Below are 25,629 nucleotides of genomic sequence, written 5' to 3' on the forward strand. Positions count from 1 at the left end.
GGGTACTCGGGTTGAGTTGAGCACATCATTTCACCCTCAGACGGACGGGCAGTCCGAGCGCACTATTCAAATATTAGAGGATATGCTTCGTGCGTGTGTGGTAGATTTTGGGGGTGCTTGGGACCAGTTTTTTCCACTTGCGGAGTTTGCTTACAACTACAATTATCAGTTCAGCATTCAGATGGCACCGTATGAGGCTCTATATGGTAGGCGGTGTCGGTCCCCAGTGGGTTGGTTCGAGCCCGGCGAGGCCAGATTACTGGGTACGGACTTGGTTCAGGATGCCTTGGAAAAAGTGAAGGTGATTCAGGATAGACTTCGCACAGCCCAGTCCAGACAGAAGAGTTATGCGGACCGGAAGGTTCGTGATGTAGCATTCATGGTTGGAGAGCGAGTCTTGCTCCGGGTTTCGCCTATGAAGGGCGTTATGAGGTTTGGAAAGAAGGGCAAGCTGAGCCCAAGGTTCATTGGTCCATTTGAGGTGTTGCGTCGAGTTGGGGAGGTTGCTTATGAGCTTGCCTTGCCTCCTAGTCTAGCAGGAGTTCATCCGGTATTCCACGTTTTTATGCTCCGGAAGTATCATGGGTATCTGTCTCATGTGTTGGATTTCAGCTCAGTCCAGTTAGACAAGGATATATCTTATGTTGAGGAGCCAGTGGCTATTTTAGACAGGCAGGTCAGAAAGTTAAGATCAAAGAACATTGCTTCTGTGAAGGTTCATTGGAGGGGATAGCCAGTCGAGGAGGCGACTTGGGAGACCGAGCATGTTATGCGCAGTCGTTACCCTCACATTTTCACCACTTCAGGTATGTCTTTATGCTCGTTCGAGGACGAATGATTATTTTTAGAGGGGAAGGATGTAACGACCTGGCCGGTCGTTTTGAGAGTAATATCCCCGATCCCCTATCTACTGCTTCTCCCATATCTATTTTCTGCTATTGTGACTTGCCGGGAGGGTTCGTTTTAGTTTTTAGAGTGTTTTGGGATACTTAGTCCCTAAAACGGGAGCTTAAGTCTTAGGATTTTGACCGTAGTTGGAACTATGTGAAGACGACTTTGGAATGGAGTTTTGTTGGTTCCGTTAGCTCCGTTAGGTGATTTTGGACTTAGGGGCGTGTCCGGATTGTGTTTTGAAGGTCCGTAGCGTATTTAGGCTTGAATTGGTGAAAAATCATTTTTTTGGAGTTTTGGACCGATAGTGGAATTTTTGATATCTGGGTCGAATTCTGATTCTGGATATTGGAGTAGGTCCGTAATATTGAATATGACTTGTGTGCAAAATTTGGGGTCAATCGGACGTGGTTTGATAGGTTTCGGCATCGGTTGTAGAATTTTGAAGTTTCAAATTCTTTAAGTTTGAATTGGAGGGTGATTCATGATTTTAGCGTTGTTTGATGTGATTTGAGGGCTCGACTAAGTTTGTATGATTTTTTAGGACTTGTTGGTATATTGGGTTGAGGTCCCGGGGGTCTCGGGTATATTTCGGATGGTTAACGGATCAAATTTGGTTTTGGAAGAATAACTGCAGCTGCTGCACCTAGTGTAATCACACCTGCGCAACACTGACCGCAGGTGCGAGCCCGCAGAAGCGAGCCAAGGGACGCAGGTGCGGTTTGGAAGGAAGAGGCCAGAGGTCGTAGGTGCGGGGGTATAACCGCATCTGCGCATCCGCCGATACGGAAGATTGAGTGCAGAAGCTGAAGGGACCGGGGCGTGAGGGATCGCAGAAGCGGAAAAATTCCGCAGGTGCGGCCCATTGCTCGCAGATGCAGACCCAATCCCCTTAAGTCATTTCCGCACTTGCAATGAAAATTCCGCAGGTGCGGCGTCGCAAGTGCGACTATGGACCGCAGGTGCGAGATTTCTGGACAGAACACTTAAATGCAAGTGTTCGCGGTTTTTGCTCATTTTCAACATTTTGAGCTCGGGTTTGGCGATTTCTTGAGAGCATTTTTGAGGGGTTTCTTGAGGTAAGTCCTTTGTGCTTATTTTTTATCAATAATCATGCTTCCCCATGTATTTTTTCACCTAGTTAGTGTGTATTTAAGGTGGAAATTGGGAATTGGAGGTTAGGAATTTAGAAGTTTGATTTGTGGATTTGGAGGATCATTTAGTGTCGGATTTTAGTAAATTTGATATGGTTAGACTCGTGAGTAAATGAGCTTTCGTATTTTATGACTTTTACCCAATTTCGAGATGTGGGCCCCACAGGCGATTCTTGAGTTAATTTCGGAATTTTTGTTAAAGTGTTGATTTCGTTAATTAGATGAGCCTATATTGTTGTATTTATGATATGTAATTGCTTTTGGCTAGATTTGGGCCATTGAGAGCCGAATATTTGCGGGAAAGGCATTGTGACCAATTGATTAAGCTTGGTTCGAGGTAAGAGGTAAGTGACTTGCCTAACTTTGTGTGGGGGAAATCCCCTTAAGATTTGGAACTATTGTGATATGTGAGCGCCGTGTACGTGAGGTGACGAGTACGTACACGGGCTAGTTGTGGTAAAACCCGATTTTCTTACTGAGAAGCATCATATTTTCCTGTTATTTTGAGTTATACCATTTTAATGAGTACTAATCTATTTTCATTCTTAATTGAGTTATTCCAATATGTGTAGCTATCATGTTTAGTCTAATACAACATGTCTACGTATCTTAATTATTTATCTGAATTCTGTGCAGCATGCTTAGTGAATTTTTTATTTCTTCCCTGACTGGTACTTAGTCTAAATCGTAAGAATTTCGTGATGTAGTTGTATTTCTATCGTTCGCGCTGCATATTTACTTTAGGACTACGAAACTGTATTCCGGGAGATTCCCCTGTACTGCATATTTACTTTGGGACTACGGAACGGTATTCCGGGAGATCTCCATGTACTGCATATTTACTTTGGGACTACGGAACGGTATTCCGGGAGATCTTCCCTGTACTGTATATTTACTTTGGGATTACGGAACAGTATTACGGGAGATCCCCCTGTCTTGCATATTTACTTTGGAACTACGGAACGGTATTCCGAGATCTCCCCCTGCATATTTATGTTTGGGACTACGAGACGGTATCTCAGGAGATCCCCTGTTGTGTTTCTGTGTATTGAGCTGTTACCTTCTATGATTTCATTATTGTTAAATTTCAGGCTTTATTTTAGTGCGGTATTACACTCTAAATTATTTTTATTATATATTTACTAGTAGGACCCTGACCTGACCTCGTCACTACTCGATCGAGGTTAGGCTTGGCACTTACTGGGTACCGATTGTGGTGTACTCATGCTACTCTCTGCACATATTTTTTGTGGCAGATCCAGGTACACTTTATCAGCCGCACTATCAGTAAGCCGGGACAGCTTAAGAGACTTCAAGGTATATCTGTCGCGTCCGCAGACCTCGGAGTCCCCGTCTACTCTTTCTCATGTCCATTATCTTATGTATTTTCCTTGTTAGATTCTGATGTATAGAGATACTAGATTTTTCCTTCTGTAGTTTGTGATTCACGATATTCCGGATTTTGGGATTTGTTGTATATATTTGAATAGTTGGTTAAATTTATATTTTTATTTCACTATTCCGCAAAAATGTTAGGCTTACCTAGTTGTAGAGACTAGGTGCCGTCGCGACATCACACGAAGGAGAAATTGGGTCGTGACACCTTGCCACAAACTATTAATGTATGAATTTTCTTTTTTTCCTATAGATTTTCAATTGGGTCACAAAAATTATAGATGAAATAATTGAAATTATCATTCTCGCTAACTGCATATACCACCGAAAAGGGATATGAGTTTGAGATTGGAGCACGTACCTTATGGAGTCACGATTTCTAATTAGGGCTTTTGTGTTGCTATCAGATGGGTCACAATTTGTGATTTGAGCAGTTAGAATCGAGAGATTTGAGCAGAGAGAAAATTGAGTGGGATAATTTTCTATAGAGAGACGAGCAAGGAGAAGAAGACCTACATCAGTGTGTGCTTCTGTTTTCATTTAATAAGAGTGATTTTTCTTATAAACTTTTATTAGTGTTAGAGGCGACTTAGTCGCCACAAAAAGGCCTTCAGAGGCGACTATATAAAAGTCGCTACAAAACTCTCAAGCCAGAATTTCGGTCTTAGCGGGAAAGAAAAATTCAGTGTTTAGTTGAACGTATTAGGAGCGATCTTTGAAAACTCGCCACTAAAAGTATACCTTCTAATTATAGTCGCCACAAAAAGTCTAGCTTTTGTTGCAATAAATCAAATCGTCACTAAATATTGCCACAATAAGTCTGATTTCTTGTAGTATAATGATCGTCGGCATTCCAGTGTTCATCATATTTTGTTTGTTAATCCTCCCAAATAGCCTGGAGTATACATGCCACTTCTTTAGAATATGTTGTTGCTCTTGCTACAAATGATGGATTTGTGCATTTCACACTAACAGTATGCTTAATGTTTCTCTTTTAAACAATAAAGTGTAGTTACATACTTATGAAAAATTAATAATGAGTTATTCATCCATTTGTCTTGGTAGAATGCAAGTTAATATAGTGAAGTCATCCTCTTTTATTTGTCTTGGTAGTATGCAAGTTAATATAGTGAAGTCATCCTCTTTTATTTGTCTTGGTAGTATGCAAGTTAATACGGTGAATTCACCTCTTTTATAATCTCATTCATGTTCATCCGTGTAAGAATATATGAAGTAGTTTGAGCTAATTTTGCAGCTATTTGAGATCATTTAGCGTTGTATACTACACTTCTTTCCTTTAGATTTAGTTTATTTTGTCGGATAAACCGATAATCGAACTGTTAATGATAGATAACCGGTACCCGATAATCCATAGCTTATTGGTTCGGTTATCGGTTTAGCATATTTATAAATCGATAACTGATATGCCGAACTGATAGTATTCACAAAGGAATCGAACCGACCGATACCCACTCCTACTTTGATACTCCTACTTTGATGTAGACTCATTTCATACTATTTTCTTCGTGAAACATCAAAAAGAAAAAGAAAAATCACTATAAAACCCAAAAAAAATGATTTGAATATATTTTTTTTAAAAAGAAAACGATAGATCTAGATTTGCTTTGTTAACATCTTATTCTCAAAAAGAAGAAGACAAAATAAAACATTGATTATATTCTCAATTAAAGTAATATATGTCTTTATTTTGTCTAAAGCACACAAATGACACTTTAACATTTATCCCTTACCATGGAAGCAAGGCTTGTATATTCCAGCCTTCATAATCCTTTAAAAATGATGCATCTCTGAACCCATTGTCAAACAATATCACAGCAGCAACAACGCCCAGTCCTTATATACGCTGATTTGAAATATAGTTTCATATAGGAATATCATCCTTTTTAGTTTCATTAATATTTTAAGCCTCTTGTACGTAGTCAAGTTCTGTTATTTTCACCATCAATGGTTGTGGTGGGTTTGTAAATACCTCTTTATCTTTAATCAGAAGTATCGGGTTCATGTTCTGGGATTGAAGTCGTCTTTGGTAAGAAGAACTATACCCCAAAGCGGGACTTGCCGGGGAGTGAATCAATCGGAATTAATCGGAACCAGACACCGGCTGAGAAACCAACAAAACAAAAAAAAAGTCTGTTATTTTCTTTGTCATCTAGTTTGTGTTGACTACCTTTTAACTAGGATTTAAGTTACATATTACATTATTAGGACAGTTTAACACATGATAGTAGTTTAGTTAGCAATTAATACCTTGCCATAAATTTGCATACAATTACTTTATAAATGACTTGAGTTATAAATATTTTTCTTTTGCGACTTTAATGCATAAAACTTAAACTCCTAACCAACTAACATTGTTTGTTCAATAATAAGGTAGGTACGAAGTAAAATGTCCTTAGAATCTGAAATGGTGGACATCATTACAATCTCAAGACTACAATCTATACCAAGAAAGCGTCAAATACCAAAAGTTCCATTATTCATGAGAATTGACAATCAAAATAGTGATGACTATGATCCTAAAGTGGTTTCATTGGGACCTTACCATCATGGAAAGCCAGAGCTCAATTTTGTTGAAGATTTCAAGCACAAGTCTCTAGAAATGTTCATTCATGGCAGTAATAAAGACCAAAAATTTTTCCTCGAAAAAATTCTCGAGGAGATTGAGGATGTTCGAAGTTGTTACCTCGAAGAATTCACGAATAAGTATAACGACTATGATTTTGCTCGAATGATGCTCCTTGATGCATGTTTCGTTCTAAATGATATCGAGATAGTAACAAGGTCTACACCAAATTCTGCGTCTAAACAAACCAACACAATCAAGCATCTTGGTATTGCAGTTTATTTGATCACTAGACGTGACCTATATTTGCTCGAAAATCAGGTACCCTTTGTCGAAAAAATTATACTGTGTATACTGATCAGATATTACTTTTTTTTTAATCTATGTATATCAAATTTTGAACATGCCCTTTGAAAAATTCCTGAACTCGCCACTGGACAGGTACCCTTTCGGATTCTCAAGCTCTTGGTTAAGTTGAGATATGGGGATGATGAAGGTAGTGGATATTATCCATTTGAAGAGAAGGTGAAAAGCTATTGTTCACAAATGTTTTTCGATAAGCAAGAAGACAACATAGAAGAGAACGCGATGATGGAGATAGAACCTCCTCACCTTCTTGAAGTTTTTCGACGAGTACTTGTCACTGGTAACGATGAAGAAGTTAATGTCAAACAATCGCGTTGTGATTTCATCTTTGATTATTTTCTTGATCGTTTTAGAAAGAATCATGAGTTAGTACACAAACCAGCATTGCTCACAAATGTGTTTCGTTCAGTTATAGATTTGAAATCAAAGGGCATTCATTTTAGGCCTAGTGGAATTGATTCTTTAAAAGGTGTAAGATTTACATCTCACTATTACTATGCAAAACTCAAATTACCATGTTGGTATGTTTCAACATACACTAAAGTATTTTTCATGAATATGATAGCTTATGAATTGTGCCCAAATAGTCCAAATGATAGAGCTGTGGTATCTTACATAAATTTCATGAAATCTCTTGTGATTTCACCCAATGATGTGAAAGAACTAAGAGAAGAGAAGATTATATTCAACACATTGGGAAGTGATGAAGAAGTGGTACAAGTTTACAAAGGATTAAAGACTTATGGGGCAGATGATCCTTTAATTTTCAAGAATGTGAAGAGGAATATTCAAGAACATTACAATAGCAAGGGGAAAACTTGGATTGCTGAATTGATAGATACATATTTTAATAGTCCATGGTCTCTAACTGCTTTAGTTGTTACTATTTTTCTTACTTTCTTGACTGTTGTTCAGACTTATTATGGTAGCCCATTTTATCATTCTCATGAAGAGAATATGTGATTTTACTTTGTGTGTTGATTCATGTTTGTTATAATGTGGAATAATCATTCATACAACTTCATTAATTTTAACTTTTCTATTTAAGTTCACAGTCTGTGGTGACAAAATACTAAAATAGTTGTAGCACTAGGAGTCTACCACCTTCCTGCCAATTCCTATTTGAGCAAAATACAAAACTGGCAATTCGGCAATTCCGCTAGCCGAAAAGTGTAGAAAACATGTATATTTTTTGTATATGATACACATATATACAAAAAATACAAATTTAGCAGCAATTAATTTTTTGAAGCGGCTAAAGATATATATCTCTCGTCTTATTTCTCCCACAAAACCTGGATCTTAATTCTTAGGGGTGTGTGTATACAATATAGAGATTTTTTCACTATATCACGGTCCAAGCCCAACTATCAAGGTATTGTTCACTTTGGCCAGATCTCTCTGGACCACCTCAAGTCACGGTTTTATCCTCTTAGATTTTAACCCAAAAGATATCTCAATAGTTAAATCATGAACTCGCCCTTAAACCCATCTTGAGTTCAACCGCTAACGGTCCATAAGCTGTTATAAATATATGTAGCTAAACCATATAGTGTGATTATAAATACGTAGGTATATACTTGTCGTTCATGACTCATGAGGCATCTTGAGTTAAAAATAAACATTAGGTTACATAAATTTTGAGAATGCAAATTCAACAAGTTTCAACATGGTTGGGTTCTCCACATTAAAGAACTTTTTTTTTTGGTAAGTTACTACTCTAGGTGCAAGGAAACAGTGCCCAAACAACAAAGTTCAAGCTCAAACTAATTTTTAATTATTAATTACCTAGTTTATTTATGTCATTAGACTATAGTCTTGTGCTCTGGTCTATGAGTGAACTCGAAATCAACATGCACAAAAGCTCTCTCAACATCAGGAAGCTGCTCTAATTTTTCTTGCAATGTTTCACCAATATTATGTGCTTGGCTTAGAAGCATGTCCTCTGGCAAAACTATATCAACTTCCACAAAGTAATTTGTACCAAATGTGTATGCTCTCACAGTATCAATGTGCTTGATTTCTTTGTGATGATTCCATATAAGATATGTCAATTTCGCCAGAAATTCTGGTGGAGCTGTTCTTCCGATGAGTGATCGCATGTTTTCGATTACTGTCTTTGCCCACGTACCAATTGTGTATAGTGCTATCTGCAAATACATAATGTTATCCTTAATAATAATGGAAAATTTGGAGGGATGTCTTTGAAATTTTCTACTCATTTTATTTGCTCAAACATTTAGTGATAGTCGTCCATCATAATTGGTTTAGCATCCTTTGACTAGACATGAAGTTTAAAAAATAAAAGAGATCTCTGACATAGAAGTTTAATATGCTTAATAAGTCAGAAATACCATATATACATAAAGGTGTCAATCTTGATATAAAAATATAAATAAATGTTTGGAGTTTCTAAAGCTATAAAGATATCAATGTTTCAGGACAAAAGAAAACAAAAAGGAAATAGTACTTAGTAAATTGAGACAGATGTAGTGTCGTATGCGTGTGCACGTGCACCCAAGAGTATGACTTAGTGATCAATAAAATTGATATAAAGGTTGAAATTAGGATTCCATTTCTAGTAGAGACAAAAAATACAAGTTATTCCCACACGCCAAAGCCTTGGGGAGTAACAAGGTGTCCGGTAAATTTTTTAGTGAGAGATTACATGTACTAAGTGAAATAGTTGAGGTGCTGCGCAAGTTGATGCGAACACCACTATATGGTTCGAACCGTGAAAACAATCATTAATGCTTGCATTAGGATAGGATATCTATATCATACCTTTTAGGTGCGGCTTTTCCCGAATCATGTATGAACGGGAAATACGTTACGCATCGAGATGCCTTTTAAATAAGTAGATAAAAGCAAAAGAAGTATAAGTGATGATTGTGAACTCACCAATATAGCTCCCGTAGGATCAATCCACCAGCAGAATCGAATTGCTAAAACTGCAGTCACTAATCCAACAGAGTTGGTAATGACATCAAATAAATGGTCTTGAGCATAGGCTCTTACAATTTCATTCTTGAATCTTCGACAATAAACCATAAGCAGAAACTTAACAACAGTGACAGAGACCATGATCCCAATCATCCATTTTTCCTTCTCAGGATCCGTATTAGGACGAGACTGATATGATAAGCATTGAACAAGAAGAAACAATAAACTGACATTAGTGTAGTTTAATCTGTGATAGTACTAAATATTTACCAATTACTCCTCATCTTGCATTTTATCCTTAATGACATGATTTTATAACCACAAAATTTCATGGCATGTATGAACACAAGTTGCAGAAGTCTCCTTTTTTTTTTTTTGTTTCTTGAACTCCATATTTAGTGAAATACCGTCATATTAATTAAACAAATGGAGTAATGCTTATCATCAAAGTTACATATATCACCTTATATAAGACCAAATTGTATAAATATCTTTTTATACTATGAGTACATAAAAGTCAACTAACGTGCATAAAGATATTGGTCAATACTTCATCTAATAGCCAAATAATGTAGCATAAACAACTGCGTCTTGAAGTCCAAGAGAAAGATCATGATATAGGAGAACAGTTTTCATCATTTTGTATTATTTTGAAAAGTTAAATTTAGAAATTCCTTTTTTTTTTCTAAAAAAAGACTTTAGAGAACCGAGTCACGTACCTTATGTATGAGTTCTTTACCAGACTCAAATAGTATTTGTAATCCAAGGGTTGCCATCACCGATGCAAAAACAATAATACCCTATAAATATTACATATAAATATTTTATTTGGCTATAAAACTCATATCAGACTGACACAAAGTATAGAATGAATGTAACAAATATCAAAATGTCACAACGTTATTTTTGAAGACTCACCACAGGCTGCATTCTCTTTTTACCAATTGGATAGTGGTATTGGTTTGGATTTTTCATTGCATATACAGTGAACCACAGAATAAATCCAGACAATAAGTCTAAGAGTGAGTCCAAAGTTGATGCAATCACAGCCAAAGATCTACTTGCAATAGAAGCATAGATTTTTGCAATGAAAAGAACCACATTTGCTATGTTTGATACATGAATTGCCATCCTCTCACTCTTAGCAAGCTGCTTCATTTCATCCTGACAAATATTGAGTTGTAGAGAATAAAAGTGAGATTAATCCTACTTTATTAGTTAGACTATTTTGACCTGTTGTAGCAAGTTATCAGAATTTGTTAAGATTACTAGTCTCACTTATATATTATAGACCGTGACTTGTAATTATCTGTAAAGTGACCTAACAAAAGGTTTAAAAAAAAGTAATTGTTGTTTATAAGTTATGCTCTTTTTTTGAGTTTAACTTTTAACCTTTTATGCATTAGCAATCTAAAAAATTTCTACTACTATATGTCACTTGAAAGATAACTTAAACTAACCATCTATAATAAGTGAAGTAACGAACTTGAAAAATAGTAAAGTTGACCTCCCACAAGTAAACTTATGCCAAAAACCCAAAACTTCTGAAGAGTAGGACACTTTTACAAGGAAAGAAGGAGAAGAAGAATTTTCACTAAAGCAAAATTTCCAAAAATTTGACATTTCCTAAGAGTAGGAAATTAAACTTAGAAAAGTTAGGGGACACATGCCCCGACATCATATCCCCAAGCTGTGATACTGAGGCCAAATATTGACTATAAAAAAAAAATTACACTATTAATATATATATCCTACGAGGCTGTTTGACTTATTTTCCAGGTTATTAATTTTTCTTATTATAAATATTTAACAGTAATATATTTTTAAGTGACCTATAGGTCATGAGACTCATGACTAAAAAAATAATAAAGTTGTCGTGTGACCTACAGGTCACGGGTTCGAGCCGTGAAAGCAACCACTAATATTTGTATTAGGTCGGCTGTCTACATCACACTTCTTGAGGTGGTGCGGTGATACTTCCAAGACCCTGCGTGGATACAGAATACTTTATGCACCGGCCTATATATCATATCTTGTGTGAATTTTTAAGTGACGTATAAATTCTTTCATTATCAGTTTATTATTGAGGAAAAGAGACGAACCTCGGTTAGAGTTCCAGGTAAAAAGCCAGATTCATGAACAGTGTCCATCTCATTGAACCCTTCAACCAACCTTTCTTGCTTCTCGTAATATTCAGCTACTTTGCCTTGTTTTTCTATATATAGAGATATATATGAAAATGATTTGTAAGATAAAAGATAAAATCCTTACAAATAATGGATGTTGACAGGCTGAAAACTAAGATAGGTAATAGAAAATTTATAAAAACTATTTTCTTAGTTAAGTAGTTCTTGAAGACAAAAGAAAAAAAAGGATATCCAAACCAAAGTTAGAACTTAAAACAATTGGTTGAAGTGAGTTGTACTTAAAACACACAATTATTTTTTAATCTTGCTTTCAAAAAAAGACGATCTTTCTATATTTAGAAATAATTTAACATTAATTATTTTTATTTTACATACAAATTAAGGTGGTGAAATGTTTAATACTACAAGTTCTAAAGTAGTAATTCCTTTCTTAAATTTTGTTTTCAGTCAAACAAATTCACATAAAATAAAACGGTGGGAGTAATTTGCTAGGAGATGGTTGAATGGATTCAAATACCATTAAAATGCAATGATTTCCAAGTAGTTTTTTTTTTTCGACAAGTGCAATAAAGCTAGCAAACAATATCATAGAAGAAATATAAAAGATAAAAGGAAGGAAAATTACTAGAAGGGCGACGTAAGAGTCGACGTAAACTGAAAGATTGACGATGATCAGCAGTGCCATTTTCAGGGACACGAAACTCCCCTATATTCAGCCTCCACGACGCCGACGGCGAAGAGGAAGATAACGACAACGGCAACGGCTGATGAGTGGCGCCGCCATGATCACCACCGTTACCGCCAACGATTTCCATGAAAATTGTTACTAAATATTTGTACGAATGACAATGTACTTGTGTTTTGATATTTATCTATAGTTGTATACTAGTAAGTCGAAGTAGGGAGACGCAAAAGGACTCTTCTAAAGATAGGTTTAGTTAAAGATACTTTTGAGGAAAGATAACACATAGATATAATGAGAGGAAAAATAGGCTCAAACTGTGGGAGTTTGTTGGCAATAAGTTTCCTTCATTTTTTTACCGCCAAGGAAATAGATATAGCAACAAATAGAATGGTTCACTAACCATATTACCATAGGAGTTATAGGTTTCTAATAACATTCACAAGCTAGTTACCCTTCCCTAAATAAAAATATATATAATAACAACAACGACGTCAGTCGGTCAAACTTTATTCACATTCAATATTTACATAGTGAGCACCTAATTTAAAAGAAGGTGTGGCATACATCAAACTATAATTTATTATAATTAAACAGGTGACACCGGATATTACTAACAACGCCTCAACTTCCTAACACGAAAAAGAAATACAACGGAATGCACAAATAGTAGCACATCCCATACTCAAAATATAAATTTCTATTTGATTGATATTTTTCTGTTAAAAGCTAAATGACTCTTTTTCTACTTCTCTATACAGAATAAGGGTTCTTCTAGTGATAGACTAAGAGTCAGAGTCACCACACACAAGAAATAAGTTAAAACCACTATTGATATTTTTGGGCTGTGGTGTAAACAGATCAGGTTGGTTCGGATTTTTCAATTACCAAATTAAATCAATGGTGTCGGGTTTTTAAATCAATAAATCAAACCAAATCAATAAAGTCGGGTTTTTAAATCTATAAATCAAACCAAAAAAGTCGGGCTTTTCAATCTCAGTTTTTTTCGGATTTTTCGATTTTTTCGAATTTTCAATTTTTTCCCTGGTAATAGTCTTCATAGCATAAAATATGTAACTTGTGCTCCAAATATTTCTATAGTCCTAGTAGGATACAACTATGTAATGTATTTTTCAAGAAAATAACATAATAATATGAGATGAGTTATGGCATTGTATTAAAATATTCAATAACAAAGATAATAAAATCGCATAAAAATAATATTACTAACTAATACGCCATAATAAAAAGTAACATAATCTAAAAATACTATATAGGTCATGCTAAAATAAGTACAACTAATAAGTACTATTAATTACACAACTAAACACTAAAGAAAAAGATAAACTAGGTTATCCATTTTTATTATAAACCAATGCAAAACTAAAAGTAAGATATCCAACACTATTGTTAATCCTAGTATTGAATTGAATTTTCTTTATTAACATTAGTATTGATTTGAACTTTATTTGACTTACTGCCTTTATGAGCTATAAAATTTATTGGACCATTCAAGAATGTTAAGTCCAAACTTTAAATAATACATTTAAAGATAAATCTGTGAACAAGTTTGAGAAAATATTTATAAATTATATTACAATAAATATTTATATGTATAAAATATTTTTAAAAATTGTATAAATGTAATGTCGTGTTGGTTTGGTTTGGGTTTGACTTTTTTTAGTTAAAACCAAACCAAACCAATTATGGTCGAATTTTTTTTCCAACACCAAACCAAACCACAATCGAATTTTTTTTCCGGTTGAACTCGGATTATCGACTCGGTGTGGTTTATCGATTTTCTTTGTGCACCCCTGCTTTTGGAAATTGGGTGGGGTAATATATAGAGCATCTGTGGCCAACAATTCTTTTTTTCTACATTACAAAGGTGGATTTATGATTTGAACTTGCTGAATAGGTCTTAAATTGAATTTAGAGACAGATACATGATTTAAAATTAATGGGTTCAGTTTTTAAGATTTTTAATATTGAACAAATTGCACTGTTAAAATTATGAGTTCAAAAATATTATTTATTGTGATTTTAGTAGTTTTTTACATCTAATATTCATATTGTATCGAAAGTTATGGGTTTAGTAGAACTCATAGCCAAACGGTTGCATGTGCCCCAAATTGAACTCATAGTACCTTTAATATTATGAATTTGAAATGTAATACTCCATTTGCTAAAATTTTGTAACCTTTATAATACAACTATATTTCATGTTAAAAATACTATTCAATTAAACCCATAGCTCAAAAGCTACATCCAGATACAACTAGTTATATCAAGGAAGATTATCACTTTTAGCCCGTGTTAGAAATTATTTATATTTGGTAGGCGAAAAAATATATAAAATTTATATAATTTTTATATATAACATACAAAATATATATATATATATATATATATAAATATATACTTTTTCGGTTATTATTTTGAGAGCGGTTATACAATGTCATTTTATCTAATATGTATCAAACAGAGAACGAGGGAGCTATGTGCAACATACAGTGACTTTAGGGGAGGCTTTCATAATTAAAGGACCTCAAGTTTTGTTTGCCTTTTATAGAAACCTTAAAAAAGGAAAATAAAAAATATGTTATGTTAAAAAAGGAAATTTCACTCATCTTTTCCACTTCAGCTCTGAACACACACAAAATCTTAACTCTCTCGATCTCATAGTGTAGTCTTTCCTTAAGCTCTTTTCTTGATCACTTACCATTATAAGTCACTTTACAAATCCAAGATTTTAGTGTATATGTAACATTTTATTTAAATTTCTTAAACATGGGATCTTGGATAAACATGAGGGCATTTGATTGGAATACAGGGCAAACAATTATGATAGCCCTTTTGGTAATGGTAGGATCTTTTTACACTGGTACACTTTTTGGGCAAAACCCATCTCTATATTTGCCTCAACAAGAGCAACAACAGCTTCAACAGCAACAACAATTATCTGTTGCTTCTAATTTTAGTTCCTCAGAATCTACCTCTGGTTAGTACTTCTTTCTTTTTTATCTCTCTTTATTACTCCCTCCGTTCCAATTTATGCATTATTTGATTGGTTACGGAATTTAAGAAAGAAAGAAATGCTTTTTGAAAATTGTGATATGTGCCTAAAAATTATGTAAAATAGAAAATTTAAAGCTAAATTGTTTCTAAATATAAAAAGGTATTTTGTTTTTGGATAGACTAAAAAAGAAAGTGTAGTAACATTTAAAGTTTGAAACTTTGAGTGTTAATGAGGAAGATGCTGAGAATATTGATTTATAGTGGAAGCAAGTCTTGTTATTTGTTAGATTGGTATCAGCTTCACATTTTCTCACCGGGTGCCAGAAATGGAAAGAGGGAAGCTTTGTTGTGCCAAGTTATTGTATTTCTTTCTTGATAGCTAATAACAGGAAGAGGAAATCATTTAGAGTTGCTTAGAAAATGGGTTTTTTTTTTTTTTTTTTTTGGGGGGGGAGGGGGGGTTGTAAGTGGAAATGGATAAGCTTTTGTGAAGAAGTTGTTAAATTTTCATTGTGGGTGGGTAAATTGGATCGAGAGATGATAATTAAGAGTTGTTTTACTTTTTTACTAGAGCAATATGACATCCTCAATGCAGAAGGAACAAATCTTTATCATTGTTCTTTACTGTCTTTAGGCACTTAATCATGGTTGTTTTGATTTAGTTGGTACTAGATAGAACTAAAGGTGATGTGCTCTGATCAAATTTAGGTAAATGTTATGTCGCGCTTATAAAACAGAGGTACAGCACTACTACTTCCCTGTATGGTAAAGACAGTGAGGTGGATTGTGAATGGCTTGGCATCTTTAATTGCTAATTGGTTTGGTTGACATTGGGTCTGAGTATATGCTGACTGAGTTTGGCCTGAGAATTTATCATCAGAAACTTTGATTTTATAAGGTATAAGACGATGGTTGGATCACCTTGCTTTAGAGTTTATGCAGATTAAAGTACCTAGTGTTTGATGGTGAAGCAACAGCTTTCTCTTAGGTCTTCTAATCCGTTCACTGTGTGGTTGAGGCTGATAACTATTTTGTATAGCATAGCATCTTTGATTAAAAGCTTTACATAACATTTTTGATAGAGAACAAACATGAAGTCTCTTCAAGAGTCACTCGTGAACATCATTATGACACTTAGCTTTTGGGATAAGTCATGCGCTATTTGTTACACCCTTGCACAAGAGATATCTTAAACTGACTAGGAGTGCCGAAAATATAGAGAGTGCACTGACTATACAATGACTTATTTTCTTGGGTTTCAGAAAATTTTAATTCTGATTCATATTATGTATGCAGGTGCTTTGAAGTTTAAAAACAAGGTGTCTCTTTCGTATCGGGTGATACCATTGAAAATCCCTGAAACGGGGGTAAATGTTTGTCCTTTGAAATTTAATGAGTATATCCCATGTCATGACATGTCTTATGTTAAAGAGCTAATGCCAAAACTAGATCTTTCAAGGAAAGAAGAGCTGGAGAGGCATTGTCCTTCGGTTGACAGGCGCTTGCCACCTCCAACAGATTATAAGATACCAATAAGGTGGCCGATTAGTAGGGACTATGTGTGGCGGAGCAATGTGAACCATACTCGTCTTGCAGAGGTAAAAGGTGGACAAAATTGGGTGCACGAGAAGGATCAACTTTGGTGGTTTCCGGGTGGTGGAACTCATTTCAAGCATGGGGCTCCACAGTATATTGAGAGGTATGTATGGTCTCTTTTCTTTTTCACGCCCCCACCTGTCATTCTTGAACTTGCAGATTTTTGAGAATTAACTTTTTTCCTGTGAAGGGCATATGAAAAAAATCGATAAGGAATTAGAGAAGTCTTGTGCCACTCCACCCATTGCCCATTGTCTTAAGGTTTTAGGACCTAATGCTCAGATAGTCTCATAAAGAACATATAAGGTGATATTTCTCTGACCAGCTGCGATGAACTTTGATTGATCAATGAAAGTCTCGTGACTTATTGATCTACTGGTCTTATGGTTCATGATCTTGTAGGACAGTCCCGACTTGGATGATTCTGTTAATGTTTGATGATCTGAAACACTTCTGATACATAACATTTACTAAAGCTCTTGAATAAAAAGCATGCCTATCCTGATATAACTATCAGTAAATCTCTTTTGGTATTACATTGGAATCATCCTAGAAAATTCATAATTCGATATGAACAGGCAAAATATCCTTTTTCACAAGAAACGCTAGGTATATAAGCTGCTAAAATATCTGATAAAAATGTTGGTGATATTATGTTAGTTAATAATGATATATTCTGGAAAGTGAAAAACTTTACTGATATTCTCATTATATTCATCTATTTCTTCTTAGGTTTGAGCTAGTGTCAATCTTGTGTCGACCTATGTTTTATGTATCTCATCAATTTAGTTATTTCTTCGGCGCAGGTTAGGAAATATGACAACTAATGAGGGAGGTGACTTACGTTCTGCAGGGGTATTTCAAGTGCTTGATGTTGGTTGCGGGGTTGCCAGTTTTTCTGCCTATCTTCTTCCTTAAGTATAGAAACAATGTCCTTTGCTCCCAAAGATGGTCATGAGAATCAAATTCAGTTTGCTTTGGAACGGGGAATTGGTGCTATGATATCTGCTTTAGGAACAAAGCAGCTGCCTTATCCTAGCAACTCTTTTGAGATGGTGCATTGTTCTAGATGTCGAGTTGATTGGCATGAAAACGGTGAGTATTGCCTTCATTTCTGCATGATGTCGTTCTTGACAACTAAACAGCCTACATTAGAGTTATTAGATAGCCTGCGTGTCATGTACACATGGTCAATTTTGATTTAAGTAAGAAGGTCCTTATTTTCATATGTTTTTGTGGGTGTCGGTGCAGATGGTATTCTACTCAAAGAAGTGAACCGACTATTAAGATCAGATGGATACTTTGTTTATTCGGCTCCACCAGCTTATAGAAAGGATAAGGGTTTTCTACAGATATGGGACAAATTAGTAAATCTGACTTCAGGAATGTGCTGGAAGCTCATTGCACGGGAAGTTCAAACAGCAATATGGATTAAGCAAGAAGATAATTCATGTCTCCAGCATAACGCAGAGGAGAAACTCGTAAACATATGTGATTCTCAGGATGATTTTAAACCATCATGGAAAACACCTCTGAGGAACTGTATTACCCTAAGTGACACATCATCTAATACAAAGAAACTACCGCCTCGGCCACAACGTCTTTCAGAGTTTTCACAAAGTCTTAGTCAGCTAGGTTTGTGAATTCCATTCCCTGGTGCAGTTATATTGATTATCTGTTGGCCCAGTTGTTTAGTTTTGGCGACAATCTTAAAAATGGATGAAAATATAATACAATATAAAGTTTTATATTCTATCAAATAAGTCTTTTAAAAAATCTTCATATTAATAATAATGAGCAAGTAAGACTCCCTTTCTTTATAATGTAATATAACTATATAAGTGGCAGTAGTTACGATTTTAGCAACACCTTTATTCTCAGACCTTTGACTGTTTCCTCTAAGGTCAATGGTACCATAAATTTTAGTACAAAAGGGTAACTATATAACTATGTGTATTTTTTGCAAGTAAAAGTTAGATGCTGTAATCAGCAAACTTTTATTAGCTTCTTTTCATTTTCTTCAAAATGTTAGTGTCAGTAAATTCTCGAAGTGAACTGAAAGCTTTCTTTATATTGAGCTTTCATCCTTGAGAAACTATCATTAGTCACTACATGTTATCATCTATTCACTGCAGGTATTGATCGTGAAAAATTCTTGTCGGATACAATTTATTGGCAAGATCAAGTTCGCCATTACTGGAGACTGATGAATGTAGAGGAGAAAGAAATACGTAATGTAATGGACATGAGTGCTTCCCTTGGTGGATTTGCAGTCGCTCTCAGTACATGGCCTGTTTGGGTGATGAATGTCGTTCCTGTAACGATGAACAACACCCTTTCTGCCGTTTATGACAGGGGTCTTATAGGCACTTTTCATGACTGGTATGGTGTTATTTAATAGCTTATACCTTATACAGTTCTAATCTAGTTAAAGGGCGCAATAATGATGCAATACTGGGATTCTTAGGTGTGAGCCATTCTCCACATACCCACGCTCTTATGATTTATTGCATGCCAATAATCTTCTCTCTCACTACAAAGGCCGTGAAGAAGGTTGTTTGGTCGAGGATATCATGCTGGAAATGGATCGTATTATACGACCTCAGGTAAGCATATCGCATTCAGACTTTTGATGCTTGTGAGGTACAAAATGTCAATCAACTCATAAGCTGAACACCTGATATTTCATGGAACCACACTCTTATTGCCTGTGTGTTCAAACTTGATATTTCACAAGACGTCCATTCCTTGTATAGAAGACTTCTGCCAAAAGATTAATGTATTCTTAAAAAGTAGTTGCATTTAAAGGTATCTTCACCTTAACATCAGTTCACAAAAATGCTGAGTGCATTAAACAGGCATCAGACTGTGAGCAAAGAATTGGAAGTGAAATAGAAGCAAAACTCAATTCTCCATAGGAAAACAGGAATATAGGGGATAATCATAAAGCAAGATAATTATTAGTTTCATGCTGCCTTAGTGAAGGGGAACCTTGGAGCAACGGTCAAGTTGTCTCCGTGTGACGTATAGGTCATGGGTTCGAGCCGTGGAATCAGCCACTGATGCTTATATCAGGGTAGGCAGCCTACATCACACCCCTTGGGGTGCGGCCCTTCCCCGGACCCTGCGGAAACGTGGGATGCTTGTGCACCGGGCTGCTCTTTATGCTGCCGGTGAAAGGGAGTCCATCTTTCAGAATATACACTAACGAATGCGAAGTTTCTGATTCTCATTGTTCCATAAACCTTAACATAATCTAAAACTATCCTATGTCAGAAGTTTCAACTATGATCAAACTCAATTTTGTCGTCAACTGATATGCAGGGATTTATCATTATCAGAGATGAAGAAGCCATCATATCGCGTATACAAGTTCTTGCACCAAAATTTCTTTGGGACGTCCAATTACATTATCTAGAAGACGATCAGAGAAAATTGGGACCAGTCTTATTTTGCCGGAAAAGGTTTTGGGCCATCGTGTAATGCAGTTTTTGCATTATATTTGTCACTGAAAGGTGATTTCTAAGTATCCATGTTAATTTCTTCAACTTAATTACTGGATAGTAGTGAATCAAATCTGTATATCTCATCAAATGCAGTTAACTTTTCCACCCAGTCTGCATGCCAGGATGTACAACAACAACCTAGTAAAATCTGACAAATGGGGTCTGGAGAGGTTAGTGTGTACGCAAACCTTACCCCTACTCTGGTGGGGTAAAGAGGTTGTTTTCGATAGACTGATGCCAGGATGTAGTCTTTCTTTTTTTCCTGCTTTGATCTCTTTTTGAGTTACTATTTTGTTTTGAGTAACAAAGTTGTAAAATTTATATGAGAGAACAACTACTTCAATGTTGTAATATAGAGGACAGTGAATTCTTTATCCCCATAAAGAATTAGAAATGCAAAATATTAGTTCATTGTAATTACATTTATTTCCATATGGTTTTCATGACCTCGTCTTTGCAATATTATTAGCGTAAAATCAGCAAAACAAATCTTAATTTCTTTATGCATAAGTTTTAGTCGATAGAGTTACTCGCGCTAGTGGAGAGCTAGTAGGTATTTACTAGAACATTCGAGGTACGTACAAACTGGTTAGGACTTCTTCGGTATACAAAAGTCTTTGTCATTACCATTGCTTTTCAGTTTTTGCAGGTCTTTTCAGATTGAACTATCACCCTCACAAAACAGTGCTATATTACTACATAGAGTTGAAACCTCTTCATTTGATACATATTGAGTGTTACTTTTTTTATTTGTGGGTAAGGACTTCTTTACTCTCTTTTCAACTGTAATTTTCATTTAGTGGGACCAGCTGAATAACAACCCTAGGCTATCTGGAGAAAAGTTTAGCTAAATTATGTCCAAGAAATAAAAGAACCAACTATTAGAAGAAAAAAAAGAAACAGAAGTATATATCTGTAGTATTTGTTTTTGAAAATTCACAAGAAAAGAAAAACAGTGAAAGACAATGCCAAAAGATGAAATGTCGCCACCCTTAAAGTTAGAGGCCGCGCCAATGGAATTTTATATGATATTAAATTTTTTTCTAATTCGTTTTGAAAATTAAATATATTTTTATATTTGAAACCCCTGTTGATTCTAATATTCTTACATACCCGTTATGATACTCTCTTATGAAAATAACAAATACTCTTTCTATTTTAATTTATTTCAACCTTTTCGGAGTACGAGAGTCAAATGACTAATTTTCGGTGTGAATTCGGACATAAACATTTTATATATGTTTTTTGAAATAAAGTTTATATTTAAAATGTACATAGATATTACTATAAGTTTATTTTTTTTTGGAACCCCAGGAAAATCCACAGTCGTTACATTCTCTGTCACAGCCTCTGCACTTCGGGTGAGCACTATGTACGCACTGGATAAATCTTCCACTGTATAGTAGCCTGCAAACCAAACAAGGGATGTAAACCTCACTATTACTATAAGTTACAATAGTGAACAATTCAAAATATTTAAAAATTATTTATAAAAAATATAATTAAAGAAAACCTTGTTTTGACTCCCTAAATAGCAGTAATACATTTCATTCTTTTTAAAACGGCATGAGTAATAGGTTTATTCTTTTTCAAACGATTTAAAATCACAATATTCAAACTTATATGGGAAAAGTTCATCTTAAATTTCTTTATACACGTTCTAATATCTTATCTGATGTGAAATAAACTGTTGTTAGTACTAGAAAATATTTACTTCTACGGTTAATGACATGTTATAAATATCATATTCATATAAGCGAGAGACATTAAGTGAAGTAGTTTAATTTGACATGACAAGACAACCCCACGCTTGTCGGGCATTGCTATTATTACTCTCCAATTTCCCACTCCTATCTGCCGTTATGTCTTTTTTGCCAGTTCAGCTGTGTTTCTGCAACAAAACCAAACCTGTGGTTTCTTTGGATTCTTTCGCTTGCCTTTTGGCTAATCCCAAATGCTTATATTTATACTCTCCGTTGTCGTGCATAATTTATCATGATATTCATATTAATTTATACACATTTTTAATAGATTTAAAAAAATACTTTAAAATGAGTAATTAATATTGTAGGTATAACATGAAAAAAGAAATTGTCTTCTCTTGATATGCAAAAAGTAATAAGTAAAAGTAAAAATTTATTTTTAGAATATTGGATAAATAAAAGTGAAAGGAAAGAGTAGTTTCTTTAATTTACGCTAAGAATTGACAACTCTACTCACGTGCATGCATGAAAAACTTAGTAGCTGTAATTGCTCTAGTAGCTTTTGTAATACTACGTACATCATACGTATTATAGTGGCGCAGACTGAATATGAGTTTAATAGGTTAAATTTACTACTTTATGCTCAAACCGGGGGAAATTTAGGGGGGCGAAATGAGGCTCGAATCCCTTGAAAAATTATATTGTATATATAAAACAAAATCTATTTAGTGTTTTATATATTATATTTTGAATCTTTTTGATACGGGTTAAGGAGGGTCAAAAACTTTGAGGTTGTTGGTTCTATTACCCATGCCTCCTCCCCTTGTTCAAACTCTTTATATGTAAGTGTTGAAAATAGAAAGAATCTAACTCATATACACCAATAGCATACATTTTTTTTATATTAATTAGATTATCTTATCTTGATATATTTATTCTATTTTTAAGACTACAAGTATCATTGTTTTAATAGAGAGTTACCTTTAGATATCTTTGGTAATCAGCCACTTCTGATGTGTCGGTCCAACTAGACTTTATTTTTTTAACAGCCAGAAAATATTAATTTAAAAAAAAAAACCGCTTGCATAGTTGAAATAATATCGTGCTTCCTGTGATCGTAATAGAAAAATCTGAGTTTGTTCTTATTTTGTGAATCAATAAACAAAGATTAACATGATATAAATTGCAATTCAATTATTCAATATGGTAATTAAAATTGCAACAACAACAATATTTGTATTAATACATCTTGAATTGAAAAATTATATACCGTGCTATCGCTAGGCTACCACCTCCACCTTAATTTAGAGATTTGAAACGGACAACGTAAACAAGCTTAATTTTACCGGACAGAACTAAAATTGCTAAATATAATTGCATTCATTTCATGGAAAAGAGCAAAGACATATATTAGTTGACCAGTCAAACAGACATTTAATTAAAGTCTCTAACCAGCATACTATAGCCCGAATAAATAGAGACTAGCCATTCAAGATAATCAAAGTAGCTAGGGAACAAATAAATAAATGTAGTGCAACTGCAACTGCAGTTAGGTACAATTTATTTAAAGCAGGTAAGACCTGAGAAAGGAAAGATAGATCAATGAGAAAGCAAAAGGAGAGGCAAAAAGAATGAGAGGAGGAGAAAGACTGATCATAGAAAGAGACCCTTTACATCAGATTGAATCACTTCTTTACCTTCAATCAAGAGCCAAAAAGTTTCTACTAGTAAATAACTACTCCTCTTTCATAAAGTTTTAAAACTAATGGAAATATCTTTAATATACTACGAGATTTATGTAGCTATATATTTATAAGCATGTCACAATAATCAGGCGCATAGCCAGGATTTGAACCTTGTGGGTTCGAGATTTTAGTTTATTTATGTTACTGGGCTCTAAATTAAAAATTTATACATATTCAATGAAATTTTTAAGGCAAATACATGATTTAGACCAAAGTTACTAAGTTTGGCTGAATCATATGCTAACTCCGTCACTGACAATAATAAGCTTTAATATAATACATAAAGTATAGATTAAGAATAATTATATGTTTATTTAGTACAATTTTTACTGCAATAAAGTTTGTATATATATAATCCTCAAGATTTTGTTTTACAAGGCTGTCTGGCTGATGTTGTAACTGCCACCACATTCTTGACCAAAAAGAAACATTGATCTAATTAAAACAATTAGTTAGTTGCAAACAAAAACTTTCCAGTTCAAAAGACAGAGAATCTAAAAAATAACGTTTAGAATCACTAGAAATTTTGGATAAAAATATAGACATGATATTTGACTCAAATATCAGAAAAGTATAAAGGGGAAGAAAAAGAGGAGAAAACTTACCTCAATGACCTGCAACTGAAAATTACCGTAACTAATATAATCTCATGAATATGATACTAGAGTAGGCTCGAGTGTTATTTGTAGTCACTTCCATCTAAATCAGCCTCAATGTCCAAAGCTCAAGATCAAAATTTTTAATGCTTTATTTTTTTTATTTATATAAACTTAAATTTATATAGAGAGTTACAATTTTATTTAAAAATAGCTTAATAATCGATACAATAAAATTAGGTTCAGTCAATTTTTTAAGCTTCCGTTTGGCCATATATTTTGGCTACTTGTTTTTCAAAAAAAAACAAAAAAAAATACTATTTGTTCATAGAATAACAACAACAATCCAGTATAATCCCACTAGTAGATTTTAGGAAGGGTAGTATATACGCAAACTTTACCCCTACCCTGGGGTAGAGAGGCTGTTTCCGATAGACCCTCGGCTCCCTCCCTCCAAGGACTCCCCACCTTACTCTTGGGTGACTCGAACTCACAACCTTTTAGTTGGAAGTGGAGGGTGCTCACCACTAGAGCAACTCACTCATGTTCATAGAACATGATCAAGTTTTCCCAAAAACTGGTTTAGGATAGTTTTTGGGTGAAATTTTTTCTCACTCACAAAATTTTAAATTTATTTTAAATAAAATGCATGTCAAAAATACAACTACAACTTCCAGATGTTATCTTTAAACATTTCAATTATATTTATGTCCAAACTGTAATTAAGAATCATTCAAACTCCTAATGTTAGTATTAGTAGTAAAAGGGAAGTGATATTAGAACAAGAAGTTAGGCAGACAAGTGTAAGTGCAGTACTGCCATTAATAACACATGAAAGTCAGTGCCACTGCTCCTCTTGGCATAAGCCACAACTGCAATAAATGGAAGAGAGGAAGAAAAGAAAAAACTGTAATGAACTGAAAATTCTGAAACCTCAGTATAGTTAGTAAAAGTACATCTTTGTGCAGACTGATGGAAAGAAAGATCATGGGTTTTGCCACGTGTCAGATAACTGTGTAGTTTGAGAGACCTGCCATGTTGAGTGAGAAGGAAAGGTCATTCATTAACTCACAAGGAAAGTGTCGTATCCCTCTCACATGTATTTATTTGTCTTGTCACATCAAACTAGCTAGCAAGCAAGAAATGAGAAAAAGACCAGTAATACAAGTTATTGTTAGGGTAATTTGTAATCCGGCTTCTCCATCCGTTTCAATTTAGACGAGCTAGTTTAATTCGGCAGAGAGTTTAAGAAAAAAAAAACTAAAACTTGTGGTCTTGAAAACTTAAGGTGAAAAAACTTTGT

At 34.6% G+C, this 25,629-nt stretch overlaps 2 protein-coding genes and 1 pseudogene across 4 annotated transcripts; 2 read left to right on the forward strand and 1 right to left on the reverse strand.

The window, feature by feature from the left end:
- The first annotated feature begins 5,272 nt into the window (after positions 1-5,272).
- LOC104103059 (UPF0481 protein At3g47200-like) lies at positions 5,273-7,399 on the forward strand. 3 transcript variants are annotated; one of them, XM_009610925.4, is made up of 3 exons: positions 5,273-5,589; positions 5,832-6,345; positions 6,466-7,399. In XM_009610925.4, the coding sequence occupies exons 2-3, from the start codon at positions 5,848-5,850 to the stop codon at positions 7,351-7,353; spliced, it is 1,386 nt and encodes a 461-aa protein (XP_009609220.1). In that variant the 5' UTR covers positions 5,273-5,589; positions 5,832-5,847; the 3' UTR covers positions 7,354-7,399. The 3 variants fall into 3 exon arrangements, with proteins under 3 accessions (XP_009609220.1, XP_033513833.1, XP_070055565.1); XM_033657942.2 differs by having other exon boundaries at positions 5,836-6,345; XM_070199464.1 differs by having other exon boundaries at positions 5,273-6,345.
- Positions 7,400-8,001: 602 nt separating this feature from the next.
- On the reverse strand, positions 8,002-12,381 carry LOC104103058 (metal tolerance protein 10-like). Its single transcript, XM_009610924.4, has 6 exons — positions 12,106-12,381; positions 11,436-11,548; positions 10,252-10,497; positions 10,053-10,133; positions 9,292-9,522; positions 8,002-8,540 (listed from the first exon to the last, which is right to left on the reverse strand). Exons 1-6 carry the CDS (start codon positions 12,293-12,295, stop codon positions 8,196-8,198), a joined length of 1,206 nt encoding a protein of 401 aa, XP_009609219.1. The 5' UTR covers positions 12,296-12,381; the 3' UTR covers positions 8,002-8,195.
- A 2,399-nt stretch (positions 12,382-14,780) lies between these two features.
- Positions 14,781-20,702, forward strand: LOC104103057 (probable methyltransferase PMT7; annotated as a pseudogene).
- Positions 20,703-25,629: the final 4,927 nt, after the last annotated feature.

Source organism: Nicotiana tomentosiformis, chromosome 4, assembly GCF_000390325.3.
Source record: "Nicotiana tomentosiformis chromosome 4, ASM39032v3, whole genome shotgun sequence".
NCBI classification, from domain to species: domain Eukaryota; kingdom Viridiplantae; phylum Streptophyta; class Magnoliopsida; order Solanales; family Solanaceae; genus Nicotiana; species Nicotiana tomentosiformis.